General features: G+C 50.9%; 7 protein-coding genes across 7 annotated transcripts; 6 read left to right on the forward strand and 1 right to left on the reverse strand.

Moving 5' to 3' along the window:
• Positions 1 to 75: 75 nt before the first annotated feature.
• Positions 76 to 3,730, forward strand: F9C07_2140828 (kinase-like domain-containing protein). Its single transcript, XM_041283905.2, has one exon. It carries the CDS (start codon positions 1,555 to 1,557, stop codon positions 3,451 to 3,453), a length of 1,899 nt encoding a protein of 632 aa, XP_041140263.1. The 5' UTR covers positions 76 to 1,554; the 3' UTR covers positions 3,454 to 3,730.
• A 425-nt stretch (positions 3,731 to 4,155) lies between these two features.
• On the forward strand, positions 4,156 to 7,935 carry F9C07_2140841 (uncharacterized protein). Its single transcript, XM_041283904.2, has one exon. It carries the CDS (start codon positions 4,757 to 4,759, stop codon positions 7,367 to 7,369), a length of 2,613 nt encoding a protein of 870 aa, XP_041140262.1. The 5' UTR covers positions 4,156 to 4,756; the 3' UTR covers positions 7,370 to 7,935.
• A 106-nt stretch (positions 7,936 to 8,041) lies between these two features.
• F9C07_10893 (Spo12 family-domain-containing protein) lies at positions 8,042 to 8,555 on the forward strand (the record flags this gene model as incomplete). The annotated part of the gene is made up of 3 exons (XM_041287966.1): positions 8,042 to 8,196; positions 8,263 to 8,352; positions 8,453 to 8,555. 3 exons carry the CDS (start codon positions 8,042 to 8,044, stop codon positions 8,553 to 8,555), a joined length of 348 nt encoding a protein of 115 aa, XP_041140261.1.
• A 595-nt stretch (positions 8,556 to 9,150) lies between these two features.
• On the forward strand, positions 9,151 to 10,695 carry F9C07_2228543 (acyl-CoA dehydrogenase family protein; the record flags this gene model as incomplete). Its single annotated transcript, XM_041287965.1, has 4 exons — positions 9,151 to 9,225; positions 9,287 to 9,532; positions 9,614 to 9,826; positions 9,889 to 10,695. The coding sequence occupies 4 exons, from the start codon at positions 9,151 to 9,153 to the stop codon at positions 10,693 to 10,695; spliced, it is 1,341 nt and encodes a 446-aa protein (XP_041140260.1).
• Positions 10,696 to 11,014: 319 nt separating this feature from the next.
• Positions 11,015 to 12,991, reverse strand: F9C07_10895 (putative GTP-binding protein; the record flags this gene model as incomplete). The annotated part of the gene is made up of 1 exon (XM_041283898.1): positions 11,015 to 12,991. One exon carries the CDS (start codon positions 12,989 to 12,991, stop codon positions 11,015 to 11,017), a length of 1,977 nt encoding a protein of 658 aa, XP_041140259.1.
• Positions 12,992 to 13,524: 533 nt separating this feature from the next.
• F9C07_10896 (low-temperature viability protein ltv1) lies at positions 13,525 to 15,044 on the forward strand (the record flags this gene model as incomplete). The annotated part of the gene is made up of 2 exons (XM_041287964.1): positions 13,525 to 13,547; positions 13,607 to 15,044. 2 exons carry the CDS (start codon positions 13,525 to 13,527, stop codon positions 15,042 to 15,044), a joined length of 1,461 nt encoding a protein of 486 aa, XP_041140258.1.
• Positions 15,045 to 16,345: 1,301 nt separating this feature from the next.
• Positions 16,346 to 17,774, forward strand: F9C07_10897 (metal-dependent amidase/aminoacylase/carboxypeptidase; the record flags this gene model as incomplete). Its single annotated transcript, XM_041287963.1, has 4 exons — positions 16,346 to 16,438; positions 16,501 to 17,303; positions 17,359 to 17,498; positions 17,557 to 17,774. 4 exons carry the CDS (start codon positions 16,346 to 16,348, stop codon positions 17,772 to 17,774), a joined length of 1,254 nt encoding a protein of 417 aa, XP_041140257.1.
• Between the last annotated feature and the right edge of the window lie 1,559 nt (positions 17,775 to 19,333).

The raw sequence follows: 19,333 nt of genomic DNA on the forward strand, positions 1-19,333 counted from the left end.
AGTTTCTGGCAGGGAGTGGATTGGCCTGCCCTCCACCCTCCTACTGAGAAGTAAAAGGTTCCGACTGCCGGTCCCAGTCCCATTTGACTGACTGTTTCGCCCCCCTCTGTTATCATCCGGACCTCCTTATCCATCATCCCTATCGCTCCTGCTGCCAACTTGATCCGCTCTGACTCGACTCTCTCAACCACCATCCACCTATACCTACCCATCACCATCTTCCTCTTTCCTTCTCTTTCCCCCCCTCTCTCCTATCACCTATCTTTCCTCTCCTCCCGTCTCTCCTCTGCACATTGCTCCTTCTCCGTTCTCCATCGTCCCCAACACAGCTTCCGTCGCCACCCGTTATCGCCAATCTACAAGTGTCCTCGGACGTCCCTAATCGCCTCATCGCTGCAGCAAGAGAATATTAGGTTCAAAGCTTAGACTATACCAGCGTCAGCTCCTAATCCGATCTACTGCCCAAGTTTCTCTCCTCAGTCCAATCCGACCTGATATTGTAGTGCCACTGTCCTGTGCCTGCCCTTTCGAACACCTCGGGTGACTCATCCTCAAGCCAACGTGTAAGGTCACTTCGGACCCACGACTCTCATCCATCTGCCGACCGAAGTACTGCTACGTTTCATCTTACACACATTGAGACTACGTGTGAGGGCGTCGACTTGCAAGACTAAGACCGACGACTTAGTTGTCCTAGACTCCACCGTTCGCAACCTGAGCCGGTTGCTGGTATTCGGTTCTTCAATTTGCCCAACCAAGGGAAATCTGAAGACGCCTGGTACCAGTTGTCCTGAGCTTCAGCGCTTCTATATATCAATCTCCTGCCAATCCAGGACTATTTCGTCGTTCAGTCAACCTATGAGTCTATAGCGTCATACCTCACTCCGACCCCTCCCCTGAGTCACGACCGCCCTTGTCCTTCAGCCTGGTGTTCGAAGGTCTTTAATAACGACAACTGTTTATACATCTGGCATTTACGATATCACGCAGCGTTTTTGATTTGCTCTTGCTCTTCGTCTTTACTTCCATCTTCCATCTCATTTGATTCGTTTTCTCGTCCATCCGCCGGACGTCGTCTTTCTCTTCAGCACTCCTTCTTTATCGCCATACTTAGTTGACTTTCGGCTTTCGCCCGCATCACTGAAACGATATACCGATGAACCCATAACGGTCTCTACCAATTTCCTAGCGTTGTCAATTTCCTTTGGGTTTCTTTGACTTGCGCTCTGCGCTGACTCGTCCTCGTCTTATTTCCTTTTGTCCCATCTCATATTTATATGATCTTCTAAACCGACACTCCATTGTTCGATTATCTTATACTCAACTTCTCTTTTTCCTTTTGATCTCTCCTCTTGGGTTTTCTCGGTTACGACTCGTTGGACCGGCATTACAATTCTTGATAATTGGGTTCGCTTTGTACTATCTCATCTTCGTTGCCCACCCGCTCAAGTGAAATCTTGTCCCGCCAGGCAGGTCTTTTCCGTCGACAGACCTGCAATTGAGTATCCTTTTGGACCACGACCGTTTCCCTACTGTTTCGATCATCACTCGACAATGTCGTACCTCCCTAACAGCTTCGTTGAGGGGCAGCTCCTGGATGGGCGCTTCCGCACCGTTGCTCCCTTGAACCATGGCTCCTTCGGCATGGTCTTCCTCGCATATGATATGAAGACCGGCCAGGATGTTGCTATCAAGTGCATGGTGAAGGGGGCGATGCCTGATGATCGTTTCGATGAGCTCTTTTGCCATCGTCGTCTCGGATATCATCCGAACATCGTCAACCTCATTCACTCGTTCGAGACCGAGACCCACATGTACCTCGTCTTGGAATACTGTGCGAATGGCGATCTCTATGAGGCAATCAGAGTCAACCGTGGTCCCTTGGAAACCGAGCATGTACGGGATTTCATGCTGCAACTAGTGAGCGCTGTCGAGTTCATGCATGCCAAGGGTTTGTATCATCGTGACATCAAGCCTGAGAATATCTTCTTGATGCAGGATGGTTGCATGAAACTGGGCGACTTAGGCTTGGCGACTGGCGAGGCCTGGTGCTATGAGGCCTGTGTTGGAAGCGATCGTTATATGGCACCTGAGCAATACGACCCGGCTACAACAGGGTACTCCCCTGCCAAGGCTGATATCTGGGCCGTTGGCATCTGCTTGCTCAATGTCCTCTTCGCTCGAAACCCTTTCGCAACGCCAACCGAATCTGATATCTTGTTCGCCGACTATGTTCGGGATCGCCAATCTTTGTTCGATATCTTCCCGAACATGTCTCAAGATACTTTTGAGATACTGCGATTTGCCCTTGCCATCGACCCAAGCAAGCGCTCGCTCTCTGGCATCCGGGATGCGATCCTCCGAACTGTCACCTTTACCATTGATGATGAGGGTCTCGATGACTTCTGCACGGATGACCGTGAGATGGTACCTGCCAGTGCCAATCGCGAGCCTCTTCGCACCCCTTCGATCCAGAGCCCCTTTGTCAACCAAGGCGACTCGTTCCCTTGGGCCAAAGCTCTACAGTGCACCCCGCCCCAGGATATTCGGAAGTTATCCGCGATTCCAGACGACACCTACGACGAGGATCTCTTCCCAGAATCCGAGATGGCTGGTACTTCCTGGTTTTCTGTTCACCAGGGTACTCCGTCCATGGCTTCTGTTATGGAGTCTGCTTTGGGTGACTCATACCGCTCGACAGCGTTCACGAAGATCGAGCCCCGCTACCCGCCCCTTTCCGATCCTGTCCCCATCACAGGTTCTCTACCCAGCCAACCGCCCAAGCCTCTTCCTTCTCTTTCCATGGTGTTCGGTAAGAAGAAGGAAGAACAAATCTCGAAGAGCTGGAGTGACTTGTGGGATGAGGACGAGGAGCTGGAGAGCGAAGAGACTACCTTGCAGCAACGACGCGAGCAGAACTCTCGTAGCTGGAGCCATGACAGCAATACTCCTGAGCTCGCTGGCCCTTCAAACGTTCTTCAGGATGTGACTACATCTATGCTCAATATTCAGTTACAGGACGAGGCAGTTCCCGCTGCCGAGGCCCGTGCTATTCCTGGGAAGCCAGTCCACAACGAGAAGACCACGTCTAAATCAGCACCGACTTCTCCGCAGAATACATCGAAGAAGTCGAACCTGGATAAATGGGCCGCTTTGGGTGACCGCAGACGCAATTACAAGCCGGCAGAGGTGTCACTCAAACAGAAGAAGTTCCTGAACAACATGGCATGGCGCAAAGACTGGGGTCTGGGCTCATCAGGGTTCGATTATGGATCCTGGGCTAAGAAGGAACCCGCCTCACCAGAACGTCGTCGTCGCCCGTTCCTGGAGAAGGGTTGGCGTCGCGATGCCGTGGAGTCCAAGCCTGCGTACATCAAGCCGGCTAACGGCTATGATGGAAGCATCGATGAAGACCTTGACCTCGTTGGTGGCTGGCATGACCTCCACCTGTAAGCGCCAACAATGTCACTGCTTTTGTCCGTGCTCAGCCCTCCTCGCATCGTGTTGGCCTATATAATCTAATCACATCACGACCAAGAAACTACCGACCACCTCACCTTTTTGTTTGCTTTTTGCTCTTTGCTTTTTCTTTTTTAAACTCCTCATTAAACCAATTTTGCATTTCTCCACTCCGTCATGTTGCGCCGGGCCCTGCGTCGACATGACTTTATTTCTCAAGCTTTTATAGACACTCTGTGTGTGACATCCAAGCGGCCAATATGTTCTTTGTCTTTTTTTTTTTTTTTTTTTTTTTCTTCTTTTTACTCCTGTATAATATAACTACTGGTGGCAGCAAGCAGTTCAAAAGTGACCCATCCCTTGACAACCGAAAGGTTTTTGGGGAGGCTCTACGCTTGTTTTCTTTTGCTATTCCTTTTCTTCATCAACTCTCAAACTGTTCAAATATTACATTTCTCAACAAAATGGTTCAATGTGATGGTGGCAGGACGGCGGCGCAAAGGCAGAAGCAATATGACGAGGAAGCGCACTCTTTCACTTCCATCCGTGTGATGGTCGTGCGCTCTTCAACGGCAAATCCGAGAAAGAAAGCCTACGAGAGACGGGATGTCGATCTTTCTGCGCTCATTTCCCGGTCTTACCCAGGCGGATGATGTACTGGACTGGATTCTTTGTACTGTAGTTTAGCTGGGGATAGTGGAATGGGTGTGAAGTGGACGATGATCTACATCATGGTGGAAATACAAACCCAAAAGTGATTCTCGTGGACCTGTGTTTTTTGCTTCCGTAAAAGTAGAGCACGTAATTGAATGGGAGTTCCAGTGTATTTGGACAAAGTGTTCCTCGTATCTATTAAGGTACTAACTAGTACGGGTCTTAATTTCATTCCCTCAGCGATCGGCGGTGACGCGAGGCGGTCACGAGCGCTACAGACAGACCGCCGATGCGCAGATGTCACTTTTCGAAAATTTCTAACTTCTCTCTCGAAAGGTTTTCATATTGTATTGCTATATTGACTTTTCGTTTGCACAGGATATTCTGCTTGGTATTGTAAGTCCTTTGTGCAATTGCCAGTTGTCCTCTTGCCCTCCCTAACCGAACAAAGGACCTAAGACCTACTAACGCCGATAAGCTCGGGAGTTTTTGCCTTTTCTTGCGCTCAGTTGACGATAGCAAATCGCCACAGCCGTCATATCGCCCGGACAATGTATCCTCGACTCATTATTAGTATAGCCAGATAACGCTGTGACTCACCTGTCCTACCATCGACATCACGATCAAACCACAGGCGTGCGCGATGGTGATCCCGGCGTGGGCAGCAGCGGCATGGACGTCCTTGACGACCGCGTTGATCCTCCCTGGAATCCCGGGCGCTGCAGCCGAGAATAAACAAGCGCTTTGCCTAGCAAGGCACTGGAGCGAGGTAGAAGCGGAGTTCATCCAATGGCCCATTTGTGTCGAATCGCGATGGGAGCGGACAGCCCCCAGGATCACTCAGGACACGACCAGATCTCCTGACCAGACCGTTTCGGTGACCGTTTCGGAGGGAGCGCCGAGTACGACTGCGATACCTGCCCCTGGTGGACAGCCTGACCATGAACTTGACACCGACTCGCCACTCGACAATTCAAACTTCCTCTCGTTCGAGGATTGGAAAAAGCAAAACCTGGCGAAGGTGGGCCAGTCGGCAGAGAATGTCCGCGGAAACAGGCACGCAGCTGGCAAAGAGGATCGACGAAGACCGACGGGGATCAATAATGCGTTGGATTCGTTGGGAGAGGATACTGAGATTGACCTTGACTTTGGTGGTTTCGGTGCTGAAGCGTCCGACGCGGCGAAGCCTACATCTTGGGGGTCAAGCATACCTACGGCCGGGATAACTGGTACGGCTGCTGGGGCTAGCGCAGGAGATATGGAGGCCGCTGTGTCTGCAGATCTGCGGAAGGGCGCCTCGCGTGGGAAGGACGCCGGCACGACGTGCAAAGAAAGGTTCAATTATGCGTCATTTGATTGTGCAGCAACCGTGCTCAAGACGAATCCTGAATGTAAAGGGTCATCATCGGTCTTGGTAGAGAACAAGGACAGCTATATGCTCAATGAATGCCGCGCAAAGAACAAATTCCTCATCCTCGAATTGTGCGACGACATTCTGGTTGATACTGTCGTTCTTGCCAACTACGAGTTCTTCAGTTCTATCTTCCATACCTTCCGTGTGAGCGTGGCTGATCGGTATCCGGCCAAGACCGATCAATGGAGGGAATTGGGTGTCTACGAAGCGCGAAATACCCGCGAGATCCAAGCCTTTGCGGTTGAAAACCCGCTCATTTGGGCTCGATATGTAAAAATTGAGTTCCTGACACACTATGGGAATGAGTTCTACTGTCCTCTCAGTTTGGTCAGAATTCATGGAACTACTATGCTGGAAGAATATAAACACGACGGTGAGACTAATCGTGGTGACGAGGAGGCCGCTGCAGAGGCGCTGGAGCCGAGTCCCCACCCTGTCGATGTTGAAGTGAAAGACGTCGCACAGCAACCTCTAACTACTGTGGCCTTGCCTGATGAACCTACAAATGGACCAACAGCTACCATAGAGGCGCAGGGATCCTGTTCCCATCACGGTATGGAGGTTGTGAGACTTCTACAGAAGGGCGTCCCCCCACCCGTGGATACTTGCGATATAAGTACCGCGCCGACTGGGGCCGAGAATGAAGCGGCTAGCCAATCGTCTGAGAGCCGCCCAAAGGCGAATGAAGAAACCACTCCAAGTGGAGAAGCTTCAGCACCTGTCTCTCAGGTTGACCCCTCGGATAAGGGTTCGGTGGGCGGCCAGAAAGTAACGGGGCCTACCGGCGCGAGTCCAGATTCGGCCTCCTCTACGACACTAGGCACAGAAACGGTGCGACAGGATGCGGCACATGAGTCCGAGATTAAGTCAGTCAGTTCCCCCAAGGAAGAGTCCAGCATACCCTCGGAATCGGTGCGGCCGTCCGGGACGCAACCTCCATCCTCGAATCCTACCACCCAAGAGTCTTTCTTTAAGTCCGTCAATAAAAGGCTGCAGATGTTAGAGTCCAACTCGACTCTATCGCTGTTGTATATTGAAGAGCAGTCTCGGATCCTACGGGATGCGTTTAGCAAGGTTGAGAAACGCCAGCTGGCCAAAACATCCACGTTCTTGGAGAATTTGAACGTGACCGTATTGAATGAGCTGAGGCAGTTCCGCGAACAATATGATCAAGTATGGAAAAGTGTTGCACTGGAATTCGAGCACCAGCGAATTCAGTACCATCAAGAGATCCACTCGATTAGTGCCCAGCTTGGGGTCCTAGCCGACGAGTTGGTGTTTCAGAAGAGAGTGTCTGTGATTCAGAGTATTATGATTCTCTTCTGTTTCGCTCTCGTCCTCTTTTCGCGAGTTCCGCTGGGCACGTACATTGATATCCCGCGTGTGCAGAATATGATGAATCGCTCCTATAGCCTGCGCTCGTCGTCGCCGATATTTTTTGGCTCTCCTTCGGCCAGCCCAAGTTCGACACGACCTGCGTCGTCGTACCGGGCCACGGGCCGTCATCGGCGAAATATGTCGGAAGACTCGCAGGAAGAACCACTCAGTCCGACCATTGCCTATTCTCCCCCGACACCTACGTCCGACCCGTCTAGCCCCGACGAAGCGGACAAAAGGCCCGCCCCTTCTCTGGCTACTGTCGACATGCCGCACCTGGCGCCGCCGCACTTCCGGTCGCACAGCAGTCCACCGGTACTCAACCCTGCCGACGAGGAGAGCCAGGGCGAAGAGAGCCCGGTATCGTATGAATCACGGGGATCATCTTACTATGATTCCCCAGGTTCGACTGAGAGCAGCGAGCCGATTTTGGCGAGCGACGGCAGTATGCGACAAGAAGGATGAACATGTGCGGAGTATATAACATCAGCCGCTTTGGCTATCATTATTCATATTCTATGTGACCATACGTGTATCCGAGCATTGTTTGGCCACCCATGTCACTGACGTCACTCTGGAGGAATAGGTTTTAATCACTAAGTGATCAATTCATTCCTTGGCGGAACAGCTGGCCTGCCGCCGGTCTGACAGTTGTCCGGGAGACATGGAAATCCTCTTCTGAGGAATTTGCCTCTTGAAGTATGATTGTTTATTGGCATGGGTAATGGTCGCTCGGAATGATGGGCACTCGTAACCGAGGAGGAGAGAATTAATATGGTTGTATCATAGGACAAGAAGGGGGTGTATGTTTATTGTCCGATGGAAGGTGGGACTGTAACGAGTAAAGAACTCTTGTGATTAGTGGAACATACTTAACGATCCTTAATGATGGAACGAAGAAATGAACGGATGACATTAATGTGAAGAGGTAGAAATGCAGATGATGTAAAAACTCGGGTGGTTGCCATGACAACAATCAACAACGCGGCTTTTTCGCTTTTGCAGCCAATTTCTTCCGCTTCTTATCCACCTGCAAATCTCCAACTTCATCCCTCGCTGAATCCATTCAAACAACATTGCATCCTCTCTATCTGCCACTGGGACCAAAGAGAATAATCTCTACTTCACATAATAACAATGGAGTCTCCTTCGCATCCTCTCGCTGATCGCTCCACCAACACTCATCTGGTCAACACCGAGAAGGCCAACGAGCTTAAGGCTGCCCCCGCCAAGATCGAATCAATGGAATATCACCGACAAGTGCTCCAGGGCAAGCTGGAGAGCGGAGACAAGTGAGTTTAGTGAATTGAATTGGATCTTTTCATCGGAGGAGAGTGGTAGACTAACAGACGTTCCAGGCAACAAGCCAGCTATGTATCGCCCTCGGATGATATTATGAGCCCGTGCTCCAAGAAATTGAGCGACTTGAAGGGCAAGCGATTCAAGAAGTACGTTTACTCTCGCATTGCCTTTGATCAATGAGTGATTGGGGGTTCATTGCTTGTGTTTTACCTGGATTGATTGCTAACATGATGACCTCCGCTGCAGTGCTGGCAAACCCCAATCACTATTTGCCAAGCTAGGCAAGAAGAACTTTGAGCAATCAGCTGCCAACCATAGCGCCAACAGTGAGGCCGAGATGCAGAAGTAATCGACGTTCCAGGATCGCTTACGTCTCATGCGCCGGTCGCATGGATCTTTTGGATGATACCTGGATCTGATCGTCGGTTGTTTCTCGCTCGGCTCGGTGTTTGCAGGACTGGTTCTTGATTTCTCTTCTACTTGATTTTCTTTCTGGGCAATTGGGGTTCTTGGGAATTAATGGTCTTGGGATGGCTTGGGACTACTGTGTCATTGTTACGGTCATAAATTGTTTTTTTAATTGCGTATGGGACTTTGACGGATGAAGACAAATGAAATGTGATGTGATGAGTAAGAAGACGATGTGTCTTAGATGTAGTAGGCACCGTGTACCTATTTATATACCTATGGGTATTGTTCATGATTGCCAGGGTCCGAAGGCCCAGTGATTAATCATTAGAGATTCGGTTCTGAGCCGAGGTCCAACCGCCAAAGTTCGGCATCTTCTCCGCTCCACAGCTTCTCCGCAGTTCACCAACTGCTCGTATGATTGATGCTTCTCTTTCCTTTATAATCCCTCTCTCGACTGGTCTTTTCTCTCTGGATAATTCCAATTCCCCCCTACCCCTCTAAAGCTTGACTTAGTAGCAAACCATCACAGCATCATGTCTGCCTCCACGCGAATTCCCCCAATTGCCCAACCGTTCGTCAGCGAACGGGCCAAGAAGACCCTGGACCAGGTATACCATCCCCACCCATCCTCTCTCCGGGTTCAATACTGATCTCGCAACCCCCGCATAGGTCGAACAATTTGTCGAAAAAGAATGTATTCCCGCCGAAAAGGTCTTCCAGGCCCAGCTGGGCGAAGGCGATCAGCGATGGGCCACCTACCCAGCCGTCATGGAATCCCTTAAGACCAAGGCCCGCCAGCAAGGCCTGTGGAACATGTTCCTGCCCAAGAACCACTTCTCCCAGGGCGCGGGATTCAGCAACCTCGAATACGGTCTGATGGCCGAGTATCTGGGAAAGAGCAAGTTGGCCTCGGAGGTATAGATCTCCCCAGCCCCTCCTTCTCTACGAAGGAATTATCTGAGACGAGATGCTGATGAGAAGTGATTACTACTATAGGCTACGAATAATGCTGCCCCCGACACTGGAAACATGGAAGTCCTCGCCAAGTACGGTAACGAAGCACAGAAGCAGCAGTGGCTGGCGCCCTTGCTGGACGGCAAGATCCGCTCGGCCTTCCTCATGACAGAGCCCGAGGTAGCCTCCAGTGATGCGACGAACATCCAGCTGAACATCCGCCGCGAAGGCAACCAATACGTCCTCAATGGATCGGTTCGTGCCCCCTCACCTATACAACCAAGCTACAACTCGAATCACTAACAAGACTCCTCTAGAAATGGTGGTCTTCCGGCGCAGGCGATCCCCGCTGCAGCATCTACCTGGTAATGGGCAAATCCGACCCTACCAACAAGGACCCCTACCGCCAGCAATCCGTCATCCTCGTCCCCGCCGACACCCCCGGAATCACCGTGCACCGCATGCTTTCGGTGTACGGCTACGACGACGCCCCCCACGGCCATGGCCACATTAGCTTCAAGGATGTGCGCGTCCCCGTCTCCAACATTGTCCTCGGCGAAGGCCGTGGCTTCGAGATCATCCAGGGCCGTCTGGGTCCCGGCCGCATCCACCACGCGATGCGCACGATCGGAGCCGCCGAGAAGGCGATCGAGTGGCTCATCGCACGGATCAACGACGAGCGTAAGCAGACCTTCGGCAAGAGTCTGTCCTCACACGGCGTCATCCTCGAGTGGCTGGCCAAGTCGCGGATTGAGGTCGACGCCGCTAGACTCATTGTCCTGAATGCTGCGATCAAGATCGATCAGGGTGATGCCAAGTCTGCCCTCAAGGAGATTGCCCAGGCCAAGGTTCTGGTTCCCCAGACCGCGTTGACGGTCATTGACCGTGCCGTGCAGGCGTATGGTGCCGCTGGTGTGTGCCAGGATACGCCGTTGGCGAATCTGTGGGCCATGATTCGGACGTTGCGGATTGCCGACGGCCCGGATGAGGTGCACTTGCAGCAGCTCGGCAAGAGGGAGAACCGGGCTCGCAAGGATGCGGTTATTGAGAAGTTGAACTGGCAGCAGGCCGAGGCGGAGCGGTTGTTGGCTGCTAGTGGGCTCAAGCTGAAGAGTCATTTGTAAATGAGATGATTTAAATACGTTAGAGCCAAGGTAACAATTTGTCTACAGCCGATATTCGGATAGGGAGGAACAGTCACTACTCCGTACGAAATGAATAAATTACATATCTGGAAGTATATCACGGTGAAATTGATTTCATTCAATATGAACTGTCATGATTCATGAACATCAACATCAACACCAATCCTACATACATAAAGCAAACCGAGATCATAAGAAACTTTTCTAAATGCAACCAAACAAAAGCGTAACCCGAACTCATTCATTAACCACAGGCAACCATGAACCCCACTCGCCCGCGAGTCAGATCGGAAATGGATCAGTAATCATCGTCCGCAGTAACAGCGCGCTTCTTCTTCGCCTGCTTCTTGTTGCCCTTGAAATGCTTCTTGGAGCTACCACCCCGCACTTCCGTCACATCGATGCCGCGTTCCAGGGCGACCATTAGGCGCTCCTTACGGCCGGTCAGCTGTTGACGCATCTGCTGGCCTTGTTCGGTGTACTGTGCGTTGAAGGGGAGGGTGAGACGGCCGGCAGAACCTTTCGAGGCGTCGCCGAAGAAGCCGGTGTCGAGGTTGCGGGAGCGGGAGCCTTGCACGGGTTGTCTGGGCATAGAGAGGATGTCGGAGTCGATGTCCTCGGCCAGTTGCTCTGCTTGCATGGCCTTGAGGAGCTGTTCTTGTCGCCTCGCGGGGAGGTGGGCTATGTCGTAGAGTTCGACGTTGAACTCGTTAGGGTCAATGGGGGTCTGGCCCTCTGGCACTGGGGGCGGGTGGCAGAAGAGGAGTTTGCCATTGACGTAGTCCTTCAGGACGTAACGGGCGGCGCGGGATTCATCGGGCTGGCCCAGACCTTGAGTGGAAAAGCCACGGGCGCGGGCATAGGCGCGCAGAAGCTCGCTGCCGGTGGGGATGCCTGTGCCGCCTTCTTCGATGGGGCGGGTATGGATGGTGACTCCGTAGACGTTTTCAAGAAAATGCTTGGGGATGCGCTGGGCGATGATGGTTGCTGGACCGGTGAATTCACGCTGCTGGTCGATGGGCAGGACACCGTTGACAACCAGGTCGGCCTTAGTCGTGGCGAAGTTGGGGAACACCAGACCGGGACAATCACAGAGCATGATCTCCGGCGAGAGATACAGGGTCTGGAAGTGCTTCGTCTTACCGGGTGTAGCGGACACCGAGACCTTCTTGGCTCCGAGAAGGGCGTTGATTGTACTGGATTTACCGACGTTGGGGTAACCGACAAGGCCAATGACTGTCTTTTGCTTGCGCGGGTTCTCTGGGTCATCGTTTTCGGGAAGAGTATCGGGGGTGTTGGAAAGGAACAGTTCTTCGAGTTCATCAACGTCGAGAATTTCTGTCCTCCGGGATCTGCTCGAGCCAGGAAGTTTCAATCCTCCATCATGTTCCTCCTGTGGCGCCTCAGTCGACTGCTCTTCGATTGTCGTCTCAGCCAGCTTCTCCGCGACCTCTTCATCCTCACTGTCGCCCTGTTCCGCAAGCTGTGCGTCAATCTTTTCCTTCGCTAGCTGGGCGGAAAAGAACCGGAAGCTGATGTTATTGCGATCGAAGTAGTCTGCCCAGGCCTCTCGTTGCTTCTCAGTAAGCATATCTGCCTTGTTGACGAGGAGAAGGTTCTCTTTCTTGGGATCAATCTCCTTCACGTAGGACTCGAGATCCTCCGACCGGAAATGTAACGGGTTTCGAGCATCGACAATCTGCACAACCAGATCCGACCGTTCAATGACACGCCAAAGCTGTCGCCAGACTTCCAAGTTCCGCTCAAACGGCGTCATCAATAGATCGTGATTCTCCTGGAGCTCAGCCAGCCCTCTGCGCCAGCTCAAGAAACTCTCCCTCTCCATAACATCGAGCTGTTGCCGCGTCGTCGTCGAATCCCACTTCGGTCGTCTCGGAACGGTCAGTCGTCCTCTGTTCTTCTGGTGCTTCTTCACAGCCGACTTCTCCTCGGACGCGGAGAGGAGATAAGGGTTCTTCTGATCGGCATGAATAATCTTAACATTGTTCATCTTCTCGGCGGTAAAATCGGTGCCCGCCAGTTCGGCGGTGCTCAAAAACTCGTCCAGAGCGGCTTGTTCTGTGATACTGCGCATCTTCACCCAGGCGGCGTCCTCCTTGGCATTAGTGATGTATGTCTCTCCGTTCATATCCTTTCGTGCGACGGCTTGGTTGTGCGAGGCTTTCTTCATGTTCGACGCCTTCCCTTTTCCGAAACGATCCTTCATGAGGCTGTTGCCCAGCCCCACGGAGTTTTTGGACTTTGCGAGAACCATGGTGACTGTGTGGTGAAGTGACTCGACTGACAGTACACCAAAATTGAAATAAAACCTTCCGATGGGGGAGTGGAAGGGGAAAGGAGGAAGAAAGAGGGGAGAATGGAGGGGAAATGCGAAGAGGCAAAGCGACGGAGAGAATTATTAATTTTGTTCCATTTGGCGATGATCTATCGCCCAATCAGGCAAGCCCCGCCGATAAGATAAGAATGGCTGACTCAGCACGTTTTTTCCCCTGTTGAGAAGTAAAGACAAGTATGCCAGTAATTCTATACCGAGTAATTGATATAGAGAGTCAATCATCAGTGCTAATACTATCGCCGTTGATTCGCATCGTGCCATATCCTCTCTACCCACAGCACGTCCCCCACGTCGCTGCCTGAGGACGACCAGTTGGGCATTCCGATAAGCCCTCACGTGACGCTATCACATCCCACTTTGACGATTTTTTTGCTCCCAAGGTCCATACAATATCAACCCCCTCAGGCTGAAAATCTGCATTTTAGTTGATCACACCCATCGCAGTCGCCAAAATGCCTCCCCGCAAGCAGTGGATGTATGTGGCTTTCCCAATAGGATCTATGGATTGTCCAGTGACTAACATATTGCAAATAGCGATAAAAAGAATGCAACTACATACCAACTCTTCCACCGATCCCAAAATGACCCCCTGATTCACGACGCCTCAGCCGATGACCGTGTTCTGGCCCCGGTGTCAGGCCCTGCAGCAGGTAGCTTTACCCTCGAAGCCCGCGGTAAGAAGCTCTCGGATTTAGCTAGTGAGTTTGGGGGCGAGTCCGTCCGGAAAAACGAAGGTGAAGCCGCGAACTATGGTATTTTCTACGACGACTCGAAATATGATTACATGCAACATTTGCGTGAACTGAACACCGGTGGTGGTGATTCATATTTCGTGGAAGCGAAGAGCAAGGACAAGGGCAAGGCTAAGGGGATGAAGCTGGAAGATGCTCTGCGACAAGTCACTCTGGACGATGCGAGAAGCGAGTACGGACCGGGAAGTGTCTACGGATCTGATATGCGTTCAACTGCCTCGTCCTATGTCCGGCAACCGACCTACCAGGATCAGCAGAACGTGCCTGATGCGATTGCTGGATTCCAGCCTGATATGGATCCCCGTCTGCGGGAAGTATTGGAGGCTCTTGAGGATGAGGAATATGTTGACGCAGACGACGAGGAGGATGTGTTTGGCCAATTAACCACTCAGGCGGAGGAGATGGACCAGGGTGATTGGGAGGATACGTTGTTTGACGAGGAAGATGATGATGGATGGGAGTCTGATGCCACTGAGAAGGCTCCCGTGCAGCCCAGCACAAGCGACTACAAACCACCGCAGAGGGATGAATTCGCCCAGAATAAGTCCCAGGATGCTGAACCGGGTGAACTGCCCGCTCACGATGCGCCGGCTCCAGATATGGACCCGGATGACCAGGGATGGATGCGCGAGTTTGCTAAATTCAAGAAGGAGGGTAAAGTGAAGGCTGCGCCGGCAGCACCGCCCAGCATTGTTCCCTCGGAGCAACGAAGCACTCTTGCCTCTACTATTTTCACAGTAGGAGGTACCCCCATCCGCAGAAAGAAGCGTAAGGGTGCACTCACGAACCCTTCGGCATACTCTATGACCTCTTCCGCCTTGGCCCGGACGGAAGGGCACCGACTGCTTGATGATCGGTTTGACCGGGTGGAGGCGCTCTACGCTCTTGACGAGGGAGATGAGTACGATGATAGTATGTCCATGGTCAGCGGTATGACCGGCATGACCGGCATGACAGGCTTCTCAACCGCCTCATCGCAGGCCCCCAGTCTGATCGACGCCAACGGAGCAGCCGTGGCTCCCCGCCATGATTTCAACAACGTTATGGATGACTTTCTTGCAGGCTGGGACGGCAACACAAGCGCCCAAGCGAAGCGCAAGGGTGCCAAGGCAAAGAGAGGCAAGAATGGTAACGAAGCAATTGGAATCAAAATGTTGGACGAGATCCGACAAGGATTGGGTCCCGCCAAGATGCCAGGAAGAGCCTCTGGACGGGCATAATGCTTCAACGATTGTGATGATACCTTTCGATTTCTTTAGAATACGGTTTCTGGCGTCCCGGTTTCAATGCCCTTATGTTGCATGATAGATGTCCATTTTTCGACTAGTTAAAAGTTTTCCAACCACCACATAGTACTTGGCTTACTTGGTGAATCAATGAAACTTTGACACGTCTTTGTAATTTATCACCCCTTGTTGCAAGCAGGTACATCAGAGAACTCAACCTTTGCAGTGGGTGAGCGCACTGGATTTTGCTATGTTTACGCTCAACTCGGCGATACTCTTTGTGCTCATGTCTCCCACACACTCCACTAGAAAGATACCAATTCTCGGCTACTATTCCCTATAGATACCCAGTATCTGGTAAGACGCCAGCCCATTGACTCAAGGGTATATCACGCAGTTCGTATCTGACTCGCTCTGACTCAGAAGTCAGTACTCCTTGATAAGGTATATCTGTACTTAGTATATACGAAGAACCAGACACTTCTCTCGAAGAATAAGCAAGGCAATACCTCTCTCAGCCATTCTTCCTCGAACAAGATCTCATGCTCAATTGATATCTAAACCGGCTGTACACATGTGAGGGTAAGATCTTTTCTTCTTCTTGGGACTTTGAATACATTTGCAAGTATAACAATGATGATATAAATCCACTCGCCAAAAAGATTCTCCTGTAAAGCGTAAGTGCAGGGGATATACGATTAGCTATATCGTCTGATTATATGTTTATTATCTTCTTTATGCTTAGATAGTACTCTATGTGTAAAGTAGCTCCCAGGACTAAAAATTATGGCGTTCTAGATATGTGTTCCTCCGTTGTGGTATCATGCCCTAGTGCCGATACTCAATATATATATCTAGTCTTTGTGAATGAACAAGCATTCATAAAACATCTCACAGACAAGGATAGACATAACACCCATTCTCCAAGTTTCCCATACTCTGAACCAACAAACACAATCTAATCGCCTCGGCTGACGAAGTGACCCCAAAGACGCATGAGGAGAAATAGCGGGGGTGGTCCGGGTGGGTCACGACATGAGGATATCCGTCCTATCGCCAGGTAGGCCGGGAGATAATCGATGGATTCAGTCCGCGATAAGAAATCCAGTAACGACATGATTGGTCTCAACAAGCGAAGCATTGCCGAGCAGTCGAATTAGAAATGTCCTCATCTCATCATCCAAGTGGAGACGAAGCATGTCTGGGAACATATAAAAGATACCTGACGACACACCTCGTGTGGACCAAACCAAGCAATTGATTGATCTAACCCCTGCTATTGCTATCGAGACAAAATGCACGTTCAAGAGTATCAGTATCGTTTGATCGAGAGCGTTCAGACGGCTCTTGAGAAATATGATTCCGAGTTGAAGAGTATTAATCATCAGGTAAGTATCCTCTAACTAATACTATCTCGATTTGTGTCATCATTATCTCTAACTCTATCTAGATCTGGTCAAACCCCGAACTAGGCTACGAGGAATACAAAGCCCACGACCACATCTGCACACTATTCGAAAACCTCAAGTCAGAAGGCTACGAAGTGCGCCGCAGCGCCTATGGACTCGAAACAGCCCTGGAAGTCTCATACACGCACGGCACAGGCGGGCGCGTTGTCGCCTTCAACGCAGAATACGACGCCCTCCCCGGAATCGGACACGCATGTGGCCACAACTTAATCGCGACAAGCTCAATTGCGGCATTCATCGCGACCTGCGAGGCCCTGAAGGCCCGGTACCCAGATGGACCGGGGTACACCGTCCGACTGCTGGGCACGCCGGCGGAAGAATCCGGCGGTGGAAAGGTGCGCTTGTTAGAGAATGGAGCGTACAAGGATGTGGATGCTTGTCTGATGGTGCATCCTATGCCGATGGCGCCTGATGATCCGGAGCTGCTGAGTGTGGCGACAGTGCTGCCGGGTGGGTTTCTTGCGAATGATAAGGTGACGGTGACGTTTACGGGGAAGCCGGCGCATGCGGCTGCGGCGCCGTGGGAGGGGGTTAATGCGCTTGATGCTGTGGTGGCGGCCTATGTTAATATTTCTCTGCTGCGACAGCAGATCCTGCCCAGTCAGCGGATTCATGGGGTTATTTCGCACGGTGGAGATCGACCGAATGTGATTCCTATGTCGGCGTCTGTGGACTATTATATCCGGTCACCCAGTCTCAAGACATTGAAGCCTTTGACCGAAAAGGTGATTAAGTGCTTCGAAGCTGCCGCGACTGCTACCGGGTGTAAAGTTGAGTTTGATTGGTATGTTATTTCTCTTCTGACAGGGCTTCAGACCACATCATTAACTGTGAATTAGGGGCATCTCGTACGCCGATCTGAAGACCAACACACCCATCTGTGAGAATTACGTTACCGCCATGCGCGCAATGGGACACCATACGATTTTTGATAATTCAGGAAAGAAGGGAGTCTTGGGTGGCGCCTCTACCGATATGGGTTCGTATTACTGGCCATGATTCAGCTCCAGAAACCAGTACTGACATTTGTCTTGTAGGCAACGTCACCTATGCCGTGCCCGGCTTTCATGGAATGTTCACCATTCCAGCCGAGGGGGTGAATCATACGCCACAGTTTACCAACGGTGCTGGATCGCCGGAGGGGTATAAGCGTAGTCTTGCTTGTGCGGCTGGTATGGCTGTTGTTGCATGTCAGATTTTGGTGGATGATAAAGTTGCGGAGCAAGTGAAGAAGGACTTTGAGAAGGACGACTAAGTATATGGTAAAGGTAGGGGATGGTTGGGATATAAGTAAGGCTTATGATGTTATAAATTACATCACATTTTTCTAAGCATCTTCACCTCCTCAAGAGATAGTAATCTGATATATCTGGAGTATCCATCAATTGCGATATTCTCAGCCAACGGCAATAACTGATTTCGTAAAATCTCAGACTTACAGCTCTGTCTTGAAATGCAAGAGCAACAAGCTATGACCAGCCCATCAGTGACTTCAGGTGCCGTAGATGAGGTTCTCTCAATGTGTGAAATCGCCAACGGATGAAAAGCACTACATCATGAGAAGTTCTACGAACAAGGACCTGTTGAACAATCTACAACATAGTCAGCATATTCAGATCGTCTAGGGGAAGTGAGCAGTATGTATCTGGAGAATACATCTTTAAAAATACCCAACTCACTCTGAGATTTCATTGTCCGCTCAAAGCCGAAGACATAGATCAGAGTCAGCATTCATAAAGGCGAAACAGAAATCTAACTTACTAAGAGAATCTATCAAATAACTCAGTAACTCGGATTCCATCACCTCTCTCACCTAGTAGACCCTCATAACAGAAATCAAAACAACCCACACCAAGACCAGTCCCTCTACCAAACCACCAAACCCAAGCGGTGAGCCCAAACCCAACTACATCCTCTCTACCTTCACAAAAACCCCAAGAACCCAGACTCAAAACCCTCCTCAAGTAGCACATAGCACAGAAACCCAGCCACAAAACCGGCTATTCTCCAGGGAATACCAACGCTCCAGAACCGGTAAGAGAACAGTCCACATCCAGATGCAGCCATGCCGTATCACCACGTCGTGCCAATACGTGGACACCACGAACCCAACGCAATCGTTCCTGCCATGTAATGCAGGTGGGATCCACTCACCCAGAGGAAAATATTCTCCGATGATAGGTCTAGATTCTTTCTTCTGTTTACTGGGTTAGATTCTTGTTTCCGGGTTCTTCCGGAGGTGAGTTCTGTCTTGTAGAATTATTAGAGGGTCTGAGTTTATTGAGGCTTACATTAGTGGATAGTAGAGTATCTAGAAGGATATCCCTCTACCACGGGAGCCACGTAGTCTCGTCCACGATCTGCAAACAGGGTATCCCCAACCATAGAAAGGGACCCATCCAGCTACCGAGATCAGATATGAGCTGTCCCCGGAATCGCTGGAAGTAAAACAAGCAAGTCCGATCCCACCGACCTGACTCGTAAGAGATAAGATACACCACGAGAATAAGAGATAAAGGCTTTAAAACAAGGAAGGTCATATTTAGTATACCCGCCGATTCCGTCCCACCTATGAAGATAATAAACGGGTTAGATATACCATAATTATAGATCGATGCACCTGAGAGATTGGATCTAGACAGGTATAGCCAGAGTCAATCATAGAAAAGAACCCGATTTAATCCAGATACCCAAGTGAGGACATCCGGAAATATCCGATCAATCTAGCACACACCAGCAAATAGATCAACAACTACAAGGACAGTACATATCCCAGCAAGTAAGCACACCAACCAAAGTACCAAGTACCAACAC

The sequence above is a fragment of the Aspergillus flavus genome, chromosome 1, assembly GCF_009017415.1.
Source record: "Aspergillus flavus chromosome 1, complete sequence".
Classification (NCBI taxonomy): domain Eukaryota; kingdom Fungi; phylum Ascomycota; class Eurotiomycetes; order Eurotiales; family Aspergillaceae; genus Aspergillus; species Aspergillus flavus.

What these genes read in the sequence shown, in the direction of transcription:
- F9C07_2140841 (XM_041283904.2), top strand. Translation starts at nt 4,757, where the DNA reads ATGGTGATCCCGGCGTGGGCAGCAGCGGCATGGACGTCCTTGACGACC.
- F9C07_2140828 (XM_041283905.2), top strand. Translation starts at nt 1,555, where the DNA reads ATGTCGTACCTCCCTAACAGCTTCGTTGAGGGGCAGCTCCTGGATGGG.